The sequence below is a fragment of the Rhamphochromis sp. 'chilingali' genome (genome assembly GCF_963969265.1).
Source record: "Rhamphochromis sp. 'chilingali' genome assembly, chromosome: 9".
Lineage (NCBI taxonomy): Eukaryota > Metazoa > Chordata > Actinopteri > Cichliformes > Cichlidae > Rhamphochromis > Rhamphochromis sp. 'chilingali'.
In genome coordinates, this window is record NC_137936.1 from 21,013,556 (window position 1) to 21,035,854 (window position 22,299).

A 22,299-nucleotide genomic window follows, 5' to 3' on the forward strand; every position below is an offset into this window, starting at 1 on the left:
GGCCATATTATATTTACATTACCAAAGTGATATGACTTTAGTCTCATGAACAACATTAGCTAATTGTTATTTACTAACTAATCTTAAATGACTGTTCAGTACAGAAATGAAGCTCAAAAATCATGTTTTACAGTCCTGTGGTCTCAGCCTCAGATACTTATCAAATCACACAAAGCTCTTGTAGAAACAAACAAACAAATGAACAAAATATGTTCTCCTTCATTTCTGTCAAACAAAGTTTGACACGTTTCCAGCGGGTAGTATCATGGTTGCTAGGCAACCTGGGAAGCGCAACGGAGACTAGACCGTCCCATACAGCCCATGTGTTTGCAACAAACTTGCCGTTTATTTTGCAAATCGAGCTCAACACTGCCCCTAGCGTCCTGGAGCACTTCCGTTGTGTTTTGTAATTTGCATGTGTTTTGGGGTTTGCATGTGTTTTGGATTTTGCAAGTGTTTTGGATTTTGCAAGTGTTTTGGATTTTGCAAGTGTTTTGGAGTTTGCAAGTGTTTTGGAGTTTGCAAGTGTTTTGGATTTTGCAAGTGTTTTGGAGTTTGCATGTGTTTTGGAGTTTGCAAGTGTTTTGGAGTTTGCAAGTGTTTTGGATTTTGCAAGTGTTTTGGAGTTTGCATGTGTTTTGGAGTTTGTACGTGCTTTGTCTCTAGGGGCCACTGTACATAAGACAGTTCCAGCTGTGGTGTTTGCACTCTTGTGGGAGGCATCATGGAGAGAACTGTGGTGCAAATCGCTCTCTTTGGGCTGCTGCTGGCTTTGGCCTCTACACTGCCAAACAAGGTAAGGTTATAATACATAAAAGGGATACAGCATCACTTCAAGAGAACAGAATCTTTCTGTCTTCATCTTACCAATGCCACTGATGTTTCAGTTTAACAGATCTCTCAAAGATATCTGAGATGACTCTCATTTTGTCTCTGTGTTTCTTAACATCTTTTTGTTAACTGAACACTGAGCTCTTGAAGATTCCCTTGATTCTCTGTCGTCTGTGTTATTTAATGCTTTTCATATGCGTCACATGTGAATGCATGTGTGTGGTCTTGTATTAGAAATGTTGTGAAGAGTTTACATATTAATACTAGCAGTCACACTTCAAATTAGAAATGAAACTAACATACAGATTGGGGTTATAATTGTTTTGTTTAGTGTTAGATTAAGGCAAAATTGGATCTGTTCCATTAAGTTAATTATTCTCGTCCATTTTTTTAAAAAACATGTAATGTTAGTTGGACTTTGAAAAAATTCTGTTTACACGGTCAGTCTAGGAGATCAACCCCCCTTCTCATGTGAAAAACTGTCATGCCCTGAGTGCGAGGAGTGTGAGAAAAAATGCAGACATACAGAGACTAACAAGATGAATGGAACAAAAGGAAAACAATGGGGTCCAAAAACAGTTTTCATCTTTGCCCAGCCACGGGCCAAGACAGGGGGGTCATGGCAATTCCAGGGAGTTGCCTAGGCCAGGGGGGAACTAAACGTGAGCTGTTTTAGGCTATTGCAAAAATACAAAACTAAAGCATAAAGTGAAAAAGGAAGCTGAAAATAAATAAATAAATGCATAAATATATATATATACACATATATGTATATGCATACATACATACATACATACATACATACATACATACAGTGGGATGCAAAAGTTTGGGCAACCTTGTTAATAGTCATTATTTTCCTGTATAAATCATTGGTTGTTACAATAAAAAATGTCAGTTAAGTATATCATATAGGAGACACAAACAAAAAGAATGTAAAAAGTGAATGTAAACATTAAACATACCAGGGATTAAACAGATAATTCAAAAAAGAAAACCTCAAAGTACAAAAAACTCAAAACACCTGGCAATGAACCAGTGAAATCAGCCAATGACATGCAGAGATGTTTGAAGGAGCGGGTGCTCAAACACTGGTCAGTCAATGAGAATTGTTAAGCCTGTCAGGTTTTTTTTGTTTGTTTGTTTTTTTTGCTCAGGATGACTGGGATGTCTACAGCTTCCACATCAACTCCACAGTGACCAGTCGTTATGCCACCACTGTCATCACAAGCCGTGTGGCCAATCGTATGAACGAGTCAAAGGAAATTGAATTTCATGTTCAGATTCCCAAGAATGCCTTCATCAGTAAATTTCAAATGTGTGTGAATTTAAAATAATGTGTAACCATCCAGAGACTTTTGCAAATAAAGAATTCTACAATAAAAAACAAATGACAGGATACTCAGTAGTGTGTGCATTTACACAAGGGCTTTTCTTGGTCCTCTTCAGGTTTATCGATGGCCAGGTTTATGATGGTGTTGTGAAAGCTAAGGAGCAAGCTCAGCAGCAGTACACTGAAGCTGTGTCTCGTGGTGAAAGTGCTGGACTTGTCAGGTATTAACTAAATGATAAGTATTGTACAAATACACTGAGTGTTCTTTTGGATAAAGAAAAAGAAAATATTTCTGTCATTCAAAATTAGTTTGGTCTGTTCTTGTGTTTTCTCTTCTTTCTTCATTTCTCTAAAGTGATGTTAATGCGAATGCAAATAGGAAAATATAATTAGAGTTAACCTTATTCCCTGCTCAGGTTCAAACTACAGCCATAATTACAAATAAGTGAAATGGTTATTGTTTCTGCTTTAGTTCTGTAGGAAGGACTCTGGAGGAATTTAAGACCTCTGTAAATGTGGCTGCTCACAAAAAGGTCACTTTTGAACTCACATATGAGGAACTGATGAAACGCACACATGGCAAGTACGAGCTGCAAATTCATGCTCGACCCATGCAGCCTGTCAGAGACTTCAAGGTGACTGTCTTATTGCTATCTGTTCATTAATTATTTTGGAAAACAATGCTGAAAAAACAGCACACATGATGAGATCTTTTGATTTGTTTTATTTTACTTAATACCAGGTGGATGTGTACATTCACGAGGAAGCCGGCATCAGTTTCATCAATGTGAAAGGAGGCCTGAGCACCAAAGACCTCGCTAATGCCATTACTAAAACACATGCAGATAAACAGGTACAGAATTTTTTTAGTTCTCAAACAGTAAAAAACTTGAGTTTTCTTACAACAGACAGTTTGAAATAATTTTGGTCACACAACATAGAACTGAACATATGATTGCTGAAAATTCTCATACACATGTGGAGGTGCTCATTGATGATTAGCTTGATTATGTTCACTTTGGACAAAACTACCTTGCTTTGTGTGTGGAGCCAAACATGGTCAATATACATAAGACTACGTTCCTTAAACCTGAAAAAGTTGTCCCAGGAACCATTTGTATCCAGAAATTGGAAAGGTCAGTTCTTACAAACTGCTTCAGGCAGCTTGTAATTGCCCAAGATGTGTTGGTACCCCACAGTCCAGTGTTTACCACCTATTATACACAGAGTTGATTGGCGGAGTGGTATTAACTCACATTCAATTGGCCAGTGTGTTTTCATCTGGACCATGGTCCGCCTGTTAGTGACCTCTGGTTTAAGGTTTTGGTCCTTGAACACATCTCATTTCATTTTCTTCTAAAGGTTGGGCTTCTCCAACACTCTTTGTATGTAAAGTAATGTGTTAATTTGTGATAAATTACTAATTCTGACAATGTTTCATTTAAAAATTTGACCAAACAAAATATCAGACCAAAACGGAAAACAGAAAATAAAATCACTGACATCTCTCTCTTCCAAGTTTCTAAACACTGTGATTCACTCTGTTTCCAGGCGTGGGTGTATTTCTATCCAACAGTCGACCAACAGAAAATGTGTGACAGCTGTGGAGATCAGGGTATGAATGGAGATTTGGTTATTGTTTATGACGTTAACAGGGATAATGGACTGGGACACATCAAGGTAAACCCTGGTCTTTTAGCAACAAAAACTGTATGACTTTGACCCAAAAGCCTCTTGAATAATCCTATAACCAATCAAGTTGTTTTTTTTGTTTTTTTAAACAACTCCACCTTAGAAATCTGACGGATACTTTGTTCATCATTTTGCTCCATCTGATCTTCCTCGGATACCAAAAAATGTCGTCTTTGTTATTGATCAAAGTGGCTCAATGGGGGGCAGAAAAATTGAGCAGGTAAAGTATTTGAAGGGTCAGTTTCTGATATTATTTTATTTATACTTTTTTTCTTTTTTTTAAATTTTAACTAACAAATATGTGTGTAAATAATGTTTTCTTAACCAGACTAGGACCGCATTAATCCACATTCTGAATGATCTGGCAGAAGATGATCACTTTGGTCTGATCACTTTTGATGGCATAATTTCTTACTGGAAGCGAGAACTCGTTCAGGCCAACAGCAAAAACCTGGAAAGTGCCAAAAACTTTGCACGCAATATTCAACACAGAGGATGTGAGATTTTGTACTGAATACATATTTTGAAATATAAACATTTGGCCAATGAATGGTGTACTGAGACTTTGTTGTTGTTGCATTTCAGCCACAGACATAAATAAAGCAGTGGTGCAAGGAGCACGTATGCTGAATGCACATAACAGAGAAGGTTCAGCATCTATCCTTATACTTCTCACAGATGGAGACCCAACCTCAGGTTATAATAAAGCACATCTGTAAACAAATGTACACAAATATTTCATGAAATTGAGGTGTTTGTGACCTTATTGTGAATAACTGTCCTGATTTATTATGAATTATGAGACTACATTGTTTCTGAGCTGAACTGGGTATGTCTTGTCTCTTTTCAGGGGTGACAAATCTGGAGAAAATCCAGTCAAATGTAAGACAGGCTATTGCAGGCAAATTCCCACTGTACTGTCTTGGTTTTGGTTTTGATGTTAATTTTAATTTCCTTGAGAAAATGTCGCTGCAAAATAACGGTGTGGCACGGCGGATATATGAAGACTCTGATGCTGATTTACAGCTGAAGGTATTTAAATTATAGATACTCTTCTTTTATGTGAGTTGAAACCTCCGAGAATAGAAAGAAGAAAAAAAAAGCATGATTTGTATCACTTCCACACTGTATGTCAACAGGGTTTCTATGAAGAGGTGGCCACACCTCTACTGACAGATGTGACAATGATCTATGTTGGTGGGACCAATCTAACCCAGACTAACTTCAGTCAGTATTATAATGGTTCTGAGATTGTGGTGGCCGGACAGATCACAGTTAATAACATTGAAACCTTCACCCCTCAAGTTATGGCCATTTCGGTAAGGATAAATCCACAGGAGTCATCAGGAGTACTCTTCTTAATCCATTTTCTATGTCAACTGACATTACATTGCATTTAAATTGTTACAGAGTAATAGAAGAATAACATTCTCTAATCCAAATGAAAGTGTGGAATCGACTGGATCAGTGTCTGATGACCATATCCAGAGGGTTTGGGCATACCTCACAGTTAAACAGCTTCTAGACAAAGAGTGAGTATAATACTGTATATGTTACCTTTCCTCATGTGATCATTTCAAAACTTTAACTTTCGAAAATATGGCAGCATAAATTTAATTTATTAATTGTTGAAGGCACAGCAAATTGAACACATTTAAAAAAAAGTGAAGAATTTCACTGAGCTTGAAATAACATCTTTAAATGTTAAAAAAAATATACATATATACACTCAACAAAAATATAAACGCAACACCTTTGTTACTGCTCCCATTCCCCATGGGATGGACGTAGAGACCTAAAATTCATTCCAGATACACAATATAACCATCCCTCCCAAACAGTGGTCACAAATCAGTCCAAATGTGTGGTAGTGGGCACATCTGCTATATTGAGATAATCCATCCCACCTCACAGGTGTGCCACATCAGGATGCTGATCTGACATCATGAGTAGTGCACAGGTGTACCTCAGACTGCCCACAACAAAAGGCCACCCTGGAATGTGCAGTTTTGTCTCACAGCAAAATGCCACAGATGCCACAAGCAATGAGGGAGCGTGCAATTGGCATGCTGACAGCAGGAATGTCAACCAGATCTGTCGCCCGTGCATTGAATGTTCATTTCTCAACCATAAGCCGTCTCCACAGGCGTTTCCGAGAATATGGCAGCACATCCAACCGGCCTCACAACCGCAGACCTCGTGTAACCACACCAGCCCAGGACCTCCACATCCAGCAGGTTCACCTCCAGGATCGTCTGAGACCAGCCACCCAGACAGCTGCTGGAACAATTGGTTTGCACAACCAAACAATTTCTGCACAAACTGTCAGAAACCGTCTCAGGGACGCTCAACTGCATGCCCGTCGTCCTCATCGGGGTCTTGACCTGACTCCAGCTCGTCGCCATAACAGACTTGTGTGGGCAAATGCTCACATTCGATGGCGTCTGGCACGTTGGAGAGGTGTGCGCTTCATGGATGAATCATGGTTCACATTGTTCAGGGCAGATGGCAGCTGAGAATGTCCCAGTTCTTGCATGGCCAACATACTCACCGGACATGTCACCCATTGAGCATGTTCGGGATGTGCTTGACCGGCGTATACGACAGCGTGTACCAGTTCCCATGAATATCCAACAACCTCGCACAGCCATTGAAGTGGAGTGGACCAACATTCCACAGGCCACAATTGACAATCTGATAGACTCCATGCGACGATGTGTTGCACTGCATGAGGCAAATGGTGGTCACACCAGATACTGACCGGTTCTGGGTCCCCAGACCCCCAATAGCGCAAAAAACTGCACATTCCAGGGTGGCCTTTTGTTGTGGGCAGTCTGAGGTACACCTGTGCACTACTCATGATGTCAGATCAGCATCCTGATGTGGCACACCTGTGAGGTGGGATGGATTATCTCAATATAGCAGATGTGCCCACTACCACACATTTGGACTGATTTGTGACCACTGTTTGGGAGGGATGGTTATATTGTGTATCTGGAATGAATTTTAGGTCTCTACGTCCATCCCATGGGGAATGGGAGCAGTAACAAAGGTGTTGCGTTTATATTTTTGTTGAGTGTACATATATACATATCACCTGCGGGCAGTCTATCCTTCAAGCTCGGGTCCTCTACCAGAGGGAGCTTGAGGGTCCTGCGAAGTATCTTATCTGCTCCTAGGACTACACTCTTCTGGACAGAGACCTCCGATGTTGTTCCTGGGATCTGATGGAGCCACTCGCCTTGCTTGGGAGTCACCGCACCTAGTGCTCCGATTACCACTGGGAATACTGTTACCTTCACCCTCCACATCTTCTTGAGCTCCTCTCTGAGACCTTGGTATTTTTCAAGCGTCTCATGTTTATTCGTCCTGATGTTGCTGTCAATCGGAACTGCTACATCTATCACTACCGCCATCTTCTTCTGTTTGAAGAACCACTACTATGTCTACCACCACTATGTCCGTTTGGTTAGCCACCACCATTTTGTCCGTCTGTATCTGGAAGTCCCACAGGATCTTAGCTCGGTCATTCTCCAACACTTGGGGGGCGTCTCCCATTTTGACCTCGGGACCTCTAGGCCATATTCTGCACAGATATTTCTGTATACTATGCCGGCCACTTGGTTATGGCGTTACATGTATGCCCTGCCTGCTAGTATCTTGCACCCTGCTGTTATGTGCTAGATTGTCTCAGGGGCATCTTTACACAGCCTGTACCTGGGGTCTTTCCTGGTGTGATAGACCCCAGCCTCTATGGATCCTGTGGTCAGAGCTTGTTCCTGTGCTGCCATGATTAGTGCCTCTGTGCTGTCTTTCAGTCCAGCTTTGTCCAGCCACTGATAGGATTTCTGGTTGTCAGCCACCTCCTCTATCTGCCAGTGGTACATACTGTGCAGGATCCTATCCTTCCATGATGGTTCGTGCTCTTCTTCCTCTTTCTTGGGTTTCTGCTGCCTGATGTATTCACTGAGCATGCGGTCAGTTGGGGCCATCTTCCTGATGTAGCAATGGCGCTGTCACTTGGTGTTCACTCTCTCTGCGGTAGAGTATCACTTCCTGTTGCTGTTCCAACACACCGTGGTGTGTTTGAGTAGCTTATCTGGATAGCAATTTAATTAAAACTTTTAGATTACCTAATTTATAACCTCCCTAATTTATTGCCAAAGTATTCACTCACTGTGTCTTTGCTGTTTCGCTAGCTTAGCTTAGCTTATAGCTGACTCGCTAGCAGCATGGCCTCTTCACCTGTCCCTCCTGCACTTTCCTGCTCATTGTGTCAGATGTTTAGTTACTCCTCACCCTCCTTTATCAGTAATGATACCTGTAATAAATGTAGCCTATTTGCAGCTCTGGAGGCTAGGATTACTGAATTGGAGACTTGGCTTCGCACTCTTGATACACCCATAGGTAGCCAGGCCCCTGTAGCCGGTGCAGCTGAAGGTAGCGCAGGCCCCGCTAGCTGTCCCCCGGCAGGCCCCGAGCAACAGGGGAATGGGACGGCTAGGTGACGGTGAGGAGGAAACAAAAGCCCCAGGTACATCACCAACCTGTTCATGTGTCTAACCGTTTTTCCGCACTCCGCGACACACCTGCCGGGGATCAAACTGTGGTAATTGGCGATTCTGTTCTGAGACATGTGAAGCTGACACTAGCAATCATAGTCAGTTGTCTTCCAGGGGCCAAAGCAGGCGACACTGAGGGAAATTTAAAACTGCTGGCTAAGGGTAAATGTAAATTCAGTAAAATTATAATTCATGTCGGCAGTTATGACACCCGGTTACATCAATCGAAGGTCACTAAAATCATTGAATCCGTGTATAACTTTGCCAAAACAATGTCTCTGTAGTTTTCTCTGGTCCCCTTCCCAATCAGACCTAGGAGTGACATATTTAGCCACATATTCTCCTTAAATTGCTGTCTGTCGGAGTGGTGTCGAAAAAATGATGTAGGCTTCATAGATAGTGGCATCCATCCCACTTTGGATGGAGCAGCTCTCATTTCTAGAAATTTGACCAAATTTATTAAACCCCCCAAAATGTGACTACCCAGAGGCAGAGTTGCAGTCTTACACTTCTCTCTGCAGCTTCTCTCCTCCTGTTATTCCCCCAAAACCCCCATCTCCGTATAGACTGTGTCAGCTCCCAAACAGACAAAAACAAACTAAAAACCAGCAAAAAATAACTTAAACATAAAAAAATCACAAATAAAGAACAATACAGGATCCACATCTGAACCAAAGACTAAAACAGTGAAATGTGTATTATTAAACATTAGGTCTCTCTCTTCCAAGTCTCTGTTAGTACATGAGTTAATAAGTGATCAGCAAATCGATTTACTCTGCCTTACAGAAACTGTCATAGTCCTGGGTCGGTAACCCAGCGCTTTAAGTTTATTATTATCATTTTCCAATTTATTATCATGATTATTATTGTTTGAGTTCTACGTGTTATATTCGGTCTGCGTCTGTATCTGTCTGTCTATGGTGTCACCCCGTCTGTTTGAGAATCTGTCTGTTTAGTTCAATGTCTTGTCTGGTTCCATGTGTCTGAGATTCCTGTTTCATTGTGAAGGTCTGTGTTGTATGTGAGTGTGCTCATTTTACGTTTCCCCTGTCTCGTCAGCTGTGATTTCTCACCGGTGTGTTTCCCTCCTGTCTCTCATCCCTTGATTACTGCCATCTGTGTATTTAAGCCCTGTGTTTCTCTGTGTCAGTGTCGCGTCATACCCTCAACTTGCTGTGTGTTTGTAATGTCCTGTCCTCCAGCACCTCGGTTTAGAGTTTTGTTTTTGTAAGTTTTATTTCGTGAATCATTCCTCCAGCAATAAAGCTGCGTTTTCAGTTTATTCCCATCTCCAAGAGTCCTGCAATTTTGGGTCCACCACTTCTGCTTGCCTGCCACACAGCCAACCATGACAGAACGACGCGACCAGTACATGGACCCAGCGGACTCATCCCGGGAACGCGATCTCGCCCGCGTCATGGCCCTAATGAAGCGGATTTCCCACACAAAGGATACTAAGGTGATGGCGATCGGATTAAACGCTATCGGAACAATCCTTGAGGGGAATCCACATCTCTGCCAACTCAAGGGATTCATGAGCTTAATTGACGAGATGCACGAAGCCCAGGAGGTTCTTCAGGCTCGGGAGCTAGCGGCCTTTGCTCGTTCGCAGTACTCCACTTCGAGGCCTCCGCAGCAACAGCAGCAGCGGACGGTTCTTTGAACTGCCACCTCAAGAGACTGTTCAGTGTGCGCCCGAATGTTTCGTTTCTTGGGCTACTGACACTCATTTGAAGACTTCAAGTGGTAATGTTGTAGATATTGACACAATCTCCAGGGCCTCCCCAGAGTCTGCGTGTCCTCCCTCAGCAGAGTCTGGACCGCTAGAGGCTGAAGAGCCAGCATTTCCCGAGTCTTTTAAAAACTCCACTGAGGTAGTGCAGTCAGCTGCCCAGCAGTCATCACACTTCGCAGTCCAGCAGCCCTCAATTCGCTTAGCTGTCCAGCCAGAAGCTCACTTAGCTGCCCAGCGGTCCCCAGTTCAGTCCTCTGCAGCTCAGTCTCCTCCTGTTCTCCAGTCACTCGCAGCTCAGTCGACCTCAGTGCACTCTCTTGTATTTCCAGCGCCTCAGCCTTTAGCACGGCCTGCACCTCAGTCGCCAGTTCCACCTACTCGTTTTCAGGAGGAGGATACCCCCACATAGACTTTCGTTGCTCCTCAAGACCTGGCTAAATTTGAGACTTTTACTCTCTCCGGGGCCTCCCCAGAGGTTAGATATCAGCATTCAGTTAACTCTGGATCCCTGGACATAAAGAAGCCAGCGCAACCTGTTTCGTCCCTGCCAGAGGCCCGCGTGCCTGCTGGTTCTGTTCTGCTCCTGCCAGAGGCCTGCGGGCCTACTGGTTCTATTTTGCTCCTGCCAGAGGCGGAGCAAAATACTAACTATCTGTTTAGTTCAATGTCTTGTCTGGTTCCATGTGTCTGAGTTTCCTGTTTTATTGTGAAGGTCTGTGTCGTATGTGAGTGTGCTCAGTTTACGTTTCCCCTGTCTCGTCAGCTGTGATTTCTCCCAGGTGTGTTCCCCTCCTGTCTCTCATCCCTTGATTACTGCCCTCTGTGTATTTAAGCCCTGTGTTTCTCTGTGTCAGTGTCGCGTCGTACCCTCAACTTGCTGTGTGTTTGTAATGTCCTGTCCTCCAGCACCTCGGTTTAGAGTTTTGTTTTTGTAAGTTTTATTTCGTGAATCATTCCTCCAGCAATAAAGCTACGTTTTCAGTTTATTCCCATCTCCAAGAGTCCTGCAATTTTGGGTCCACCACTTCTGCTTGCCTGCCACACAGCCAACCATGACAGAAACCTCGTTACAGCAGGATGATTGTGTTAGATTAAATGAATCAACACCCCCGAATCATTCTAACTATCAGAAACCTCAAAGACCAGGCCGAGGGGGCGGTGTGGCAGCAATTTTTCACACCAGCCTATCAATCAACCAAAGACCCAGACTGACTTTTAATTAATTTGAAAGCTTGATGCATAGCCTTATCTACCCTAGCTGTAAAACTCAAAAACCAGTCTTATTTGTGATCATCTATCGTCCACCTGGGCTTTACACAGAGTTTCTGTCTTATTTCTCAGACTTTTTATCTGATTTAGTGCTCAGCTCAGATAAAATAATTATTGTGGGTGATTTTAACATCCATGTAGATGCTAAAAATGACTGCCTCAACACAGCATTTAATCTGTTATCAGACTCAGTTGGCTTCTCTCAAAATGTAGAAGAACCCACCCACCACTTTAACCACACTCTAGATCTTGTGTTAACATATGGGATAGAAACTGAACATTTTACAGTGTTTCCTGAAAACCCTCTCTTGTCTGATCATTTCCTGATTACGTTTAAATTTACAATAATTGTTTACACAGCAGTGCGGAGTAGACTTCATCACAGTAGATGCCTTTCTGAAAGTGCTATAACTAAGTTTAATATATAATCCATCCGGTGTTATCATCTCCAATGCCCTGTACCAACACAGAGCAGAGCAGCTATCTGAACACTACTCCAACAGATGTAGATTATCTTGTTAATAATTTTGCCTCCTCACTATGTATGACACTGGGTACTGTAGCTCCTGTGAAAAATAGAGCCTCAAATGAGAAGTATTTGACGCCGTGGTATAATTCTCAAACACGTAGCCTAAAGTAGATAACTCGTAAGCTGGAGACAAAATGGCGTTTCACAAATTTAGAAGATCATTATTTGGATAAATTGTTTGTTGCTGGAGAAATTGTTTGTTGCTTTATAAGAAAGCCCTCCGCAAAGCCAGAACATCTTACTATTCATCACTGATTGAAGAAAATAAGAACAACCCTAGGTTTCTCTTCAGCACTGTAGCCAGGCTGACAAAAAGTCAGAGCACTGTTGAGCCAATCATTCCTTTAGCGATAACTAGTAATGACTTCATGAACTTCATTACAAATAAAATTTTAACCATTAGAAAAAAAAATTAACCATAATCATCTCACAGATGTAACATTATCTATAGCTACTTTGAATACCACTGATATTCATTTAGACTCTTTTTCTCCAATTGATCTTTCTGAGTTACCAGTAATTACTTCCTCCAAACCTTCAACGTGTCTTTTAGACCCCATTCCTACAAGACTCCTCAAAGAAGTCCTGCCATTAACTAATGCTTCAATCTTAAATATGATCAACCTATCTCTAATAATCGGCTATGTACCACAGGCCTTCAAGCTGGCAGTAGTTAAACCATTACTTAAAAAGCCATCTCTGGACCCAGCTGTCTTAGCTAATTATAGGCCAATCTCTAACATTCCCTTCATATCAAACATTCTTGAAAGAGTAGTTGTCAGCTTACAGATCATTTGAAGAAGAATGGCTTATTTGAAGAGTTTCAGTCAGGTTTCAGAGCTCATCACAGCACAGAAATAGCTTTAGTGAAGATTACAAATGATCTTCTTATGGCCTCTGACAGTAGACTCATCTCTGTGCTTGTCCTGCTAGACCTCAGTGCAGCGTTGGATACTGTCAACCATAACATCCTATTAGAGCGATTACAGGTACTGCGCTGCAGTGGTTTGTGTCATATCTATCTAATAGACTCCAATTTGTTAATGTAAATGGAGAGTCTTCTTCACACGTTGAGGTTAATTATGGTGTTCCACAGGGTTCAGTGCTAGGACCAAATCTGTTCACATTATACAGGCAGTATCATTAGAAGGCATAGCATACATTTTCACTGCTATGCAGATGACACCCAACTCTATCTATCCATGAAGCCAGATAACACACACCAATTAGTTAAGCCTTTAGAGCCGGTCGGAGCGGGCACGCTCTGTTTTACGTAACTATTTTTAAATCCCGGTAGCTCTGCAATCACGTAAGCTAGCGCAATAATTTGTTTTGCATATGAAACCGGAGGAGTTGTACTTACATCTTATGCCATCAGCTTGTCCTAGGTCACGGTTTCCTTCCACATATAGCTTTGTAAAAACTGCATAAAAAGCGCTTGCAGGAACAAAAACATAATATTCCAGAAACACGCTTTGCCGATCCGATCAGCTGTTCATAACACTTCCTACTTTGGAATAGACGTCAGCGCAAACTTTTGCATTTCCGCCATTACCTGCCCGAAACCGGAAGTGACGTCATTTTCGCGGAAATGTCGTCTTTTTTTCCATCAGGGCCTCAGGGCCTATACTGGTCTTTTTAAAAGTTATCTTTGACTTTATGACTTTCTGTGTCGTTTCTGGGATGCTTAGGACTCATATTGCACTGCTGGAAATAGTTTATTTTGATGCATATGCTGCTTTTTTGCAAATTTGCAGTATAATATTTATTTTCGTTTTTCCTGCAGTGTATAAAAATTAGAGATGGCACGATACCACTTTTTTATGTCCGATACCGATACCGATATCATAAATTTGGATATCTGCCGATACCGATATGAATCCGATATAGTGTTTTTTAATCAACAAAACTGTTTTTTAAAATATCTTGCTGCATTTTGCAAGTCTGCAAGTTCATACTCAAGTTTAAAACAACAGCTACACTAAAGCTATTCTGTTATACCTGTATACAAAAAAAATATTTCATAGTTCAGCAATACTGATCAATCTAATAAACTTAGACCTGTTCAACTTATAGCCAAGCATCTCACTGATCACTGCTGCCGTAGTGTAAGTCAGGTGGTTAGTCTTAGTAATGGTTGCGGTAGGTATTGTCCATAGCACTGCACTTGCACAATCTAGTAGATGTTCTAAGGGTACTTCACGTAGTGTTGGTAACCGACTATGGAGGATTCAGGTTTCCAGCTTTGCCATGATCCTATCTTTCTGGTCAGTTGCCCTCACACTGAACGATACCGTCTTGTTCCAGTAGAACACTTTTCACCAGGGTGCCCTAATTCCTGAACACCTGACATTGACCTTGTTAATCCAGGCAATGTCCAAACCAGTATGGCTTTATATTTATCTCTCTCATTCATATCTGTGGTAGACTTGGTTAGCATGGTGGTCTAGCCTAAGATCGATACTGGATACAAACAAACCCTCAGCCAACTGAGTGTTAATTTTGTAAAAAAACAACAACAACAACCACATGTTAACGATCTATAATGAAAGCCAAAGCAGCACCAATGAGTTCAAAACAATCCCTGAACCCATTGGTGCCACAACTGTTCTGATATCAGTTCTCCAGTTTATCTTGCAGCAGATAGGTAAAATAGATCAAATAATATACTATGTTTTTAATGAGCATTATCTTTCAGGATTCTGAAAGATGTGTCCCATACAGCAGTGACAGCAGTAAAGACTAGCTGGGGATATTTTCAAATTCAATTGATCAATTAAAAAACAAATGATTTAATCATATTCCACTTGTAAGTCAACCATCATATTTATTTAATATATTGTGACACAGACTTCAGTTATCTGGACCGGAGAAAGAGAAAGTAAAGAAGGAGGCTTTGGAGCTGTCACTGAAGTACAGTTTTGTGACTCCTCTCACATCTATGGTGGTCACAAAGCCTCCAGGAGAGAACACAGATGTGCTTCATAAACCAAAGGAAGGTGAAACACCACAGAGATGGCAGCCCCGTGTAGGGAAGTCCTTTTCAAGACAATATTTGGCTCCTAGTAGTCGCCGTTCATCTGGTGAGTATCACAAACACAAAAAGACTGAAATAAATGAAATGTTTCATAATCTCTACTTTTAGCCCCCAGACTAATGTCATTGTCAAGTTAAGGGGGGAAAAAAAACATATGCATCAAACTGCCATGCCCTGACTATCATCTTGTCTTTATTTTTATTTAGCACATACCTTAAACGCTTAAAGCTGTAAGCTAATGATAGTTATATAAGAGCAGATGCATGCTGGTGCAATAAGCTGTACGTTTTATGTCCAATGGATGTATGATCTGATTAGTCGACTAATCGAAAAAATAATTGGTGACTAGTCGATTATCAAAATAATCGTTTGTGGCAGCCCTAGTCCTCTCCAGGTTCCTCCCACAGTCCAAGGACATGCAGTTGGCAGGGTTGGATTAACTGATTATTTTAAACTTAAACTGTCCATAGGTGTGAATGTCAGTGTGAATGGTTGTGTGCCTCTCTGAATGACCATCTTTGAACAGAGGGGGTTGCTTACAACACCAACTGTCTGCCACCTACAAACCAGCTTTGAGATCCCTTCCCAGCTCACGCCCCACTTACATCTAGCATCAGGTGAAGCAAGGTCCCACAGTGGTTTAACCCAAAAACCTCTTGTGATAATGACCCATGCCTTTTTCACACTTTGGCTCATGTGATGAGTCACATGATTAATAGTCCTCTTAAGGGACCTCCACTAGGGTATAAATGCAACCAGGAGATGACGGACTAGAGCAGCGCAGATACTGAAGGACCCGTCCCATCCTGGCAACAAACTGTTCCAACTTCTGCAATCCGGTAGAAGTCCAATTGTCTATTCTTATTTAAGTCACGTAATGTACAGAATTCACCTGAAAAAGGATTCTCTGGTCGAGGTACAGTGCTTAACAAATGTAATAGACCATCACCTGATGCAAGGTTCATGTAATTGCTACCATAAAATTAACAGTATTGGTAACTACCAAAACAAATCTGTTTATTGGAATAATTAATACAACAGTATGTGCAAGCTGTTTAATTAAAATCATATTGTCAATGCTAAAATATAATCATTAATATTATCCCTGAATTTTCAAATGTACTCTTACAAAAACATACAAAAGTATATAATAAAAACAGATATTTCCTTCTTATATGTTACTGTTTATTTTTAGTCATGCAACAGCACACCCCCAGAGGAGAGAGAGGAGAGAGTGGACATCCTGGAGCAGGTGAAGTGCTTAACAAATTTATTAGATCACCCAATGCAAGGTTTATGTAACTGCTGCTTTAGATTAACAGTATTGGTAACTACCAATTTTGTATTTTTTTTTTTGGGGGGGGGGGGGGGGGGGGGTGGAATAATTAATCCAACAGTATATACAAGCTATTTAATCAAAATCATATTGTTAATGCCATCCATCCATCCATTTTCATCCGCTTTGTCCGGGGCCGGGTCGCGGGGGCAGCAGCCTAAGCATATTGTTAATGCTAAAATATAATCATTAATATTATCCCTGAATTTTCAAATGTACTCTTACAAAAACATACAAAAGTATATAATAAAAACAGATATTTCCTTCTTATATGTTACTGTTTATTTTTAGATTAACAGTATTGGTAATTACCCAAAAAACCTGTGTGCACAGTTTTAATGCGTAATTTTACTGGGTTTCCTAACATCTGTTCTTCTAGTGAAGCATTCAAAGCTTTTATATGAATTCATATGTACTATCAGGTTTTGCATTTGTGGGGTAATAGAATAGAATACAATGCTTTTTATTGTCACTGTACACATGCACAATGAGATACAGAGCATCTCCTTCTCAGTGCAGACATGTAGGAAAAGAAACGGGGAGGGGGACACCGTTTTGCAGCACTATATACATATGAACAGTATTAAATTAATTAAATATTACACAGTAGTGATGGTAAAGAGTGTAGTCTGGGTGTAGAGGGTAGTCCTTGGATTGGGAGGTGGTATTGTATTGTCAGTGCAGCGTGGTTATGGCTTTTTGGAAGAAACTATTTACGCTGCATCTGTAGTGTTTCCCTGAGTGAAGCAGGTTGAACAGGTCAAAACCAGTGTAGGAGCTGTCTTTGATAATGTTTGTCAACAACATTTCTAACAAGTTGAAGTGCAAAAATTAGAATTTATGTACAAACTATGTTTACAGACTGACACTGAGTTGTGAGACTCAATATATACGTGTCTTTATTTATTTATTTAAAGCAGTGGTTAGTATCAGGATGTGTTTATAAACTCAATATGCAACATAAAGACTTAAAATATTAGTGTATGTGATTAAATGTATTTACAGTTGTTCTCCCTGATGTCCAACCTGCTGTTGTTCATCTTTCACGTGATACTACTACTCTGGAAGCCACTGATGGTATTGTATTGCCTTGATGTCATTCAGGTTGATAAAAAAATAATAGTAATTGTTTTGGTTTGGTTTCTTTTGTTTGTTTGCTTTTTTTGTATTGCAAGTTCCAAACAACCCATGATGTACTCAGATATGCAGCAAATTACATACTTTTTTTCTGGAAGGAAACTCCAAACATGGGCTGTTTTTCAAATCTCTTCATTAACCATAAAACAAAAAGAAAAGCAAACAAAATTGTAAGAATAATATGTTATATAAATTAGGCTCTGCATAGTATGTATGAACAATTGTGTATTTTTTGGATTCCTGGCTCAGGGGTTATAAAGCACATTTTGGGTAGAAAACCTGGGGTGAATATTTAATTTCACTAAAAATGTTCTAACACTGTGTACCTCTGTATCTCTAGTTCCTGTACTCCACAGGTTTTTGCTAAAAGCTGAGAACCAGACTGTTCCACTATGCTTTGATGTCAGTGGACCTGTCCGCCTTAAACTTCTTCACTATCCCAGCAGGGGTCAGTAGTGTTAGCTTTTTCCATCCTAATATTTCTTTTCAGTGTAATAAAAACGGTTACTCTTCTTTCTCATTGTTATTTTCATATGAAAACTCCAGTTTGTGGTATAAGATGAGCATTTCTCTTTTCTTCTAGAACTGTCTGTAAATGGTGAGCTTGATTCAGTTACAAATGGAGGCTTCAGCAGAATTTTCATACACGTCAAAGACAGCCAACATGTTGAGATCGACACCAACTGGGTCACTGTACGAGATGGACAGACAGTGACATATTACACTGGACAGGATCGCATTACAGCTGGAAGGTGATGTTGTATTATCATGGTCGAGACTCGTGCTCTCAGCTTTAAGCACAGATGTGTGACCTTATTCACCTGTGTTACCAAGATTTACATGAGAAGACTGTCTCTCTCAGCACCTATATATGTTAGCTGACATCTCTGAGGCTGAAACCCCTAAAAAGTTTGTTTTTTATTTTGTGTTGATTATTGAGCAGATGAGATGTGATTTCAGTAAGGACAGATCATTTGAAAGCACTGGTAATTCATTGAAGTAAAGAGTATGAATTATAAGCTATTTGGTGATTAGACATAGTGTAACAGATCAGAGTCAATGTTAGGAGGGTACATGCGAATGGTGGATGAGGTAAAGCAATTGGAAGAGGTGGGTCACATGAAGGAGCAAAATGATAAGAGGCTGTGAGATTTAAAACACACAGAACAGAGATTAGCTGGCTCAGAAAAGGAAAGCGAAAGCAGGAACATGATTGTTTCTCACATGAGTGGATTTGAGTAAAGCCCAAATGCACGAGAATACAGGCAGACGAGTGCATACAGATTTTTACTTTTTATGCTGAGGTAGGCTGCAGTCCATAGATTTACATTTACTTATAGACTTATGTTTACTTATTAGAAACCAAGCCAGCACTGTGTCAGATTGAGGACCTGTCCAGGGTGTACCCCAACTTTCAAGGATAGGCTCCAGCTCCTAGTTCCTAGGAAGAAAGTGGAAGAAAATGCATGGATGGGTGGAAATAATTATTTGTTCAAGCCATGGACTGAAGAATGAAAATGGCAGGGGCAGACATTAAGTAGAGTTTGTCATGAATTGACTGTCATAAATTCATTTTTACAAAATATGCTAACATTAAAGGCTCTGTACTTTATGCACTACACTGCTGTTTAATCAGAGCAGGCTAAATTCATCCAAGTAGCATGATCTGTGCAGGTGCCTTGAACCGTTACGTTTTTTTAAAAAAGTTGAGTAACTCCATGTTTTTCCAGTGTGACAGTGATTGTGCGCAACAACGAAATAGACGTTGCCACTGGAGACATGCGAATGGTCATCATAGTTCATGAGAAGAATGGCCAAAAATTATTTTGGCCAGTTTTAAGACGGCGTCCCTCGGACAACAATGCTGAAGGACTTTTAGGTGAGTGAAAAGCTGTGTGTGTTTGTGATCTGTAGGTTGCGAACGAAACGGCTCTTAGAGCCGCCTCTTTGAAGTGAACAACGCAAGTTTCTTTTCTTTTTTTTCTTTCTCTCACCCTCTCTCGCATTTTTTTCCCGCTTCACTCTGCACGCGAGCCCTGTGCTTGCACTGGGGAGAGGGGGGAGAGACGGTAGTTACACTGCAGTAGCACAGGAACAGAGTGGGAGGGAAAGAGAGCCAGGGACAACAACGTCACATTAGAAAGGTAGAGTAATCATCCACAACTATTTTCAGTTGCGGATGATAAAGGATTCAGAAAGTTTATTCATGCAGACCTATATGACAAAGAATGTGCATCTTCTTTTTGTTTTCATATTTTTTTCATGTGTATATTTAATTGTGTTGTGATTTGCAGTGTTTTGTGTTGTTTCACTTTAAATTTGTTTAAAAGGAAAAAGCTGAAAATTTAAATAGTTAAAAGTTGAAATGTAAATAGTTGTTTTTTGTATTATATGATTTATTTATTACATTTTGTGTGGAGTGAATAAATAAAAGTATACTTACAGTGGCCCCTAGAGACGAAACACGTACAAACTCCAAAACACGTTAAAAACTCCAAAACACGTACAAACACAACAGAAGTGCTCCAGGATGCTAGGCGCAGTGTTGAGCTTTTGTTACCTAGTGGCTACACAAGCCAGGAAGTACCAACGACCGGATTTGGTGTGTGGTAGTAACAGGTAAATGAACCTTTTTGTTTAAATTATTTGAATATATATGGGTGCTTGTGTATAAATACACAAACAATACACATATGCTTTCAATTGTGTAATTTAAGTGATCTAGGGTAGCTCTGTTTTGGAAGTTCAGTTAATGCTAGAAATGTGTTTTGGAGTTTGTACGTGCTTTGGCCAAAGTATATATTTATATATAAACATTAGGGGTGCAACGATATTCGTATCGATATCGAACCGTTCGATACCGTGCTTTCGGTTCGGTACGCATATGTATCGAACAATACAAAATTTGTAATTTATTTTATCAACTTTCCTTCTGACGATGCTGTCTGTGTTGAGCGCTCAGTGAATCTGCGTTCGACTACTCCGCCTAGGCTGCACTGCCGAGCGCAGATCCACTGAGCGCTCAACACAGACAGCATAGTCAGAAGGAAGAGCGCAGGGCAAGCTAGCAAGACAGAAGTTAAGCTCTCCTGGCAACATGGCAAATTGAACCTCCCCCACCCTCATTCAGATGTGGCGTTTGGAATTATTTTGGTTTTCATGTGACGTATGACCCTGAAGGTAAGCGGGCGATCAGGGGTAGCTCGTTAACGGAGATTTGCCGTGTTGTGGCGTTAAGGTCATTTCAACGAGATTAACCTGAAAGCACTAGTGGGAACACAACGAATATGACTGCACATTTACTCCGACATCATCCTAGTGCAAAGACAAGTGGAAGCAGACAACAACAACAAGCAAGCATGCTACAAACTTTAGCCAAGTCGTTTAGACAGCCGTTAGCACATGATTCAACTTATGGGGACCTGATATGTTTAATATGCTGCTGAGAATATAGCCCAGAAGAAGCGTATAGTATAGCTTTTATTTTGGAAAGAGCCATTTCTCTGTAATAAACTCTCTTTTCCAAAGATGAGTGATTCCTCAATCAGATACAGGGCTCGCAATATCGCTAGCCCGACGTCCCGGGGCTAGCGATTTTTCCAGTCGGACTACCAAAATCTATCTCTGCCCTGCCCGTCGGCCTATCGCAGGGAGGAAAAATATATGTCAATGCTTTTGCATTCTTTCGGAAATGTAGCTGGGTAATTATGTCATTGGCATCGGTGAGCCACTGTCAATATGTGACATATTGAAATCGCGTTTGAATTTGCGCTTGTTTTTTGCTTTCACTTTGCAATCGTGCAAACTGTGTATAGAGAGCGACAGCACTGATCTGTGAGTGATGATAATTTGTGCACAAATTCCTCTGACATCGTCTTATCAATCGTTAGCTTACTATGCAAACATGACAAGTGAAATCTCCTGCAGCAAGCTTAAACATGTGAGAGGTTGATCGCGCAGAGAATCGCTGAGCGTTATGCGAGTCCGTGTGTAAAAGCAGCAGGATATATATTTTAGTTCTGCTGAGCCAAATAAGACGGGTCAGGGTGAAGAAGTGACAGCCAAAGAAAAGCTTACCACAAAACGGAAAAGTTATGACAAATCAGACTATAAGGCAAAAAGAAAGTGCAGCTTTATGGTTTCATGGACAAAAGAATTTCTGTGGCTGCAATATGATGAGCTATATAACCAGGGCTGCACATAAGTGGTCCGCAGGTGCGCATTCGCTGTCAAAATAAAAAACACGCACAAGGGTTAGGGTTAAATTTAAAAACTGTACTTTTGAGTTAAAATATATATTTATAATTTTAATAAATGACAAATTAAAAAGGCATGAACATTTTTTTTGTATTGAAAAAATATCTAACCGTGACACCAAAGTATCGAACCGAACCGTGAATTTTGTGTATCGTTGCACCCCTAATAAACATATATAAACAAAACCCCGTTTTGTTTTTTTTTTTTTACATTATTAATTCCTTTTGTGCATAGTTTTATATTGCTGTTAATAATTAATTAAAGCAACAAAACAACCTAAAGAGCCGGCTCTTTTTAGTGAGCCAAACCGAAAGAGCCCGTTCTCTAAAAAGAGATGGAAATCCCATCACTAGTGTTTTTGCACGCGTGTGTGTCCTTGCTGCATTGGTTTTCAATCTTAGCTCTTGTCTCACTCTCTCTTTTCAGCTGTAGAGGCTGCAGTTTATGAGGAGGTACAGCAAGCTCCTGTCAGAAAACTAAAGATCAAAAATCAGGAGGCAGACGTTACTGGGTATATTTTCTTTTCTTTTTTGTATATATGTTTTTGTTTTGCTTTAGAATCCAGCCATTTCTACAAAGAT

The 22,299-nt window shown here is 40.7% G+C and overlaps 1 protein-coding gene across 1 annotated transcript in view; it reads left to right on the plus strand.

The window, feature by feature from the left end:
* Positions 1-22,299, plus strand: part of LOC308402047 (inter-alpha-trypsin inhibitor heavy chain H3-like) — a 38,042-nt gene that overhangs the window by 15,153 nt on the left and 590 nt on the right. Inside the window, exons 2-20 of the mRNA XM_080890620.1 lie at positions 667-796; positions 1,989-2,149; positions 2,281-2,385; positions 2,637-2,799; positions 2,907-3,017; positions 3,716-3,844; positions 3,960-4,076; positions 4,185-4,353; positions 4,442-4,552; positions 4,707-4,888; positions 4,996-5,175; positions 5,267-5,388; positions 14,802-15,034; positions 16,184-16,240; positions 17,330-17,401; positions 17,802-17,909; positions 18,045-18,213; positions 19,192-19,340; positions 22,145-22,229. Of these exons, the coding sequence (XP_080746746.1) occupies positions 725-796; positions 1,989-2,149; positions 2,281-2,385; positions 2,637-2,799; positions 2,907-3,017; positions 3,716-3,844; positions 3,960-4,076; positions 4,185-4,353; positions 4,442-4,552; positions 4,707-4,888; positions 4,996-5,175; positions 5,267-5,388; positions 14,802-15,034; positions 16,184-16,240; positions 17,330-17,401; positions 17,802-17,909; positions 18,045-18,213; positions 19,192-19,340; positions 22,145-22,229 (2,495 nt within the window). The 5' untranslated portion in view covers positions 667-724. The remainder of the gene's footprint in view (positions 1-666; positions 797-1,988; positions 2,150-2,280; positions 2,386-2,636; positions 2,800-2,906; positions 3,018-3,715; positions 3,845-3,959; positions 4,077-4,184; positions 4,354-4,441; positions 4,553-4,706; positions 4,889-4,995; positions 5,176-5,266; positions 5,389-14,801; positions 15,035-16,183; positions 16,241-17,329; positions 17,402-17,801; positions 17,910-18,044; positions 18,214-19,191; positions 19,341-22,144; positions 22,230-22,299) is intronic.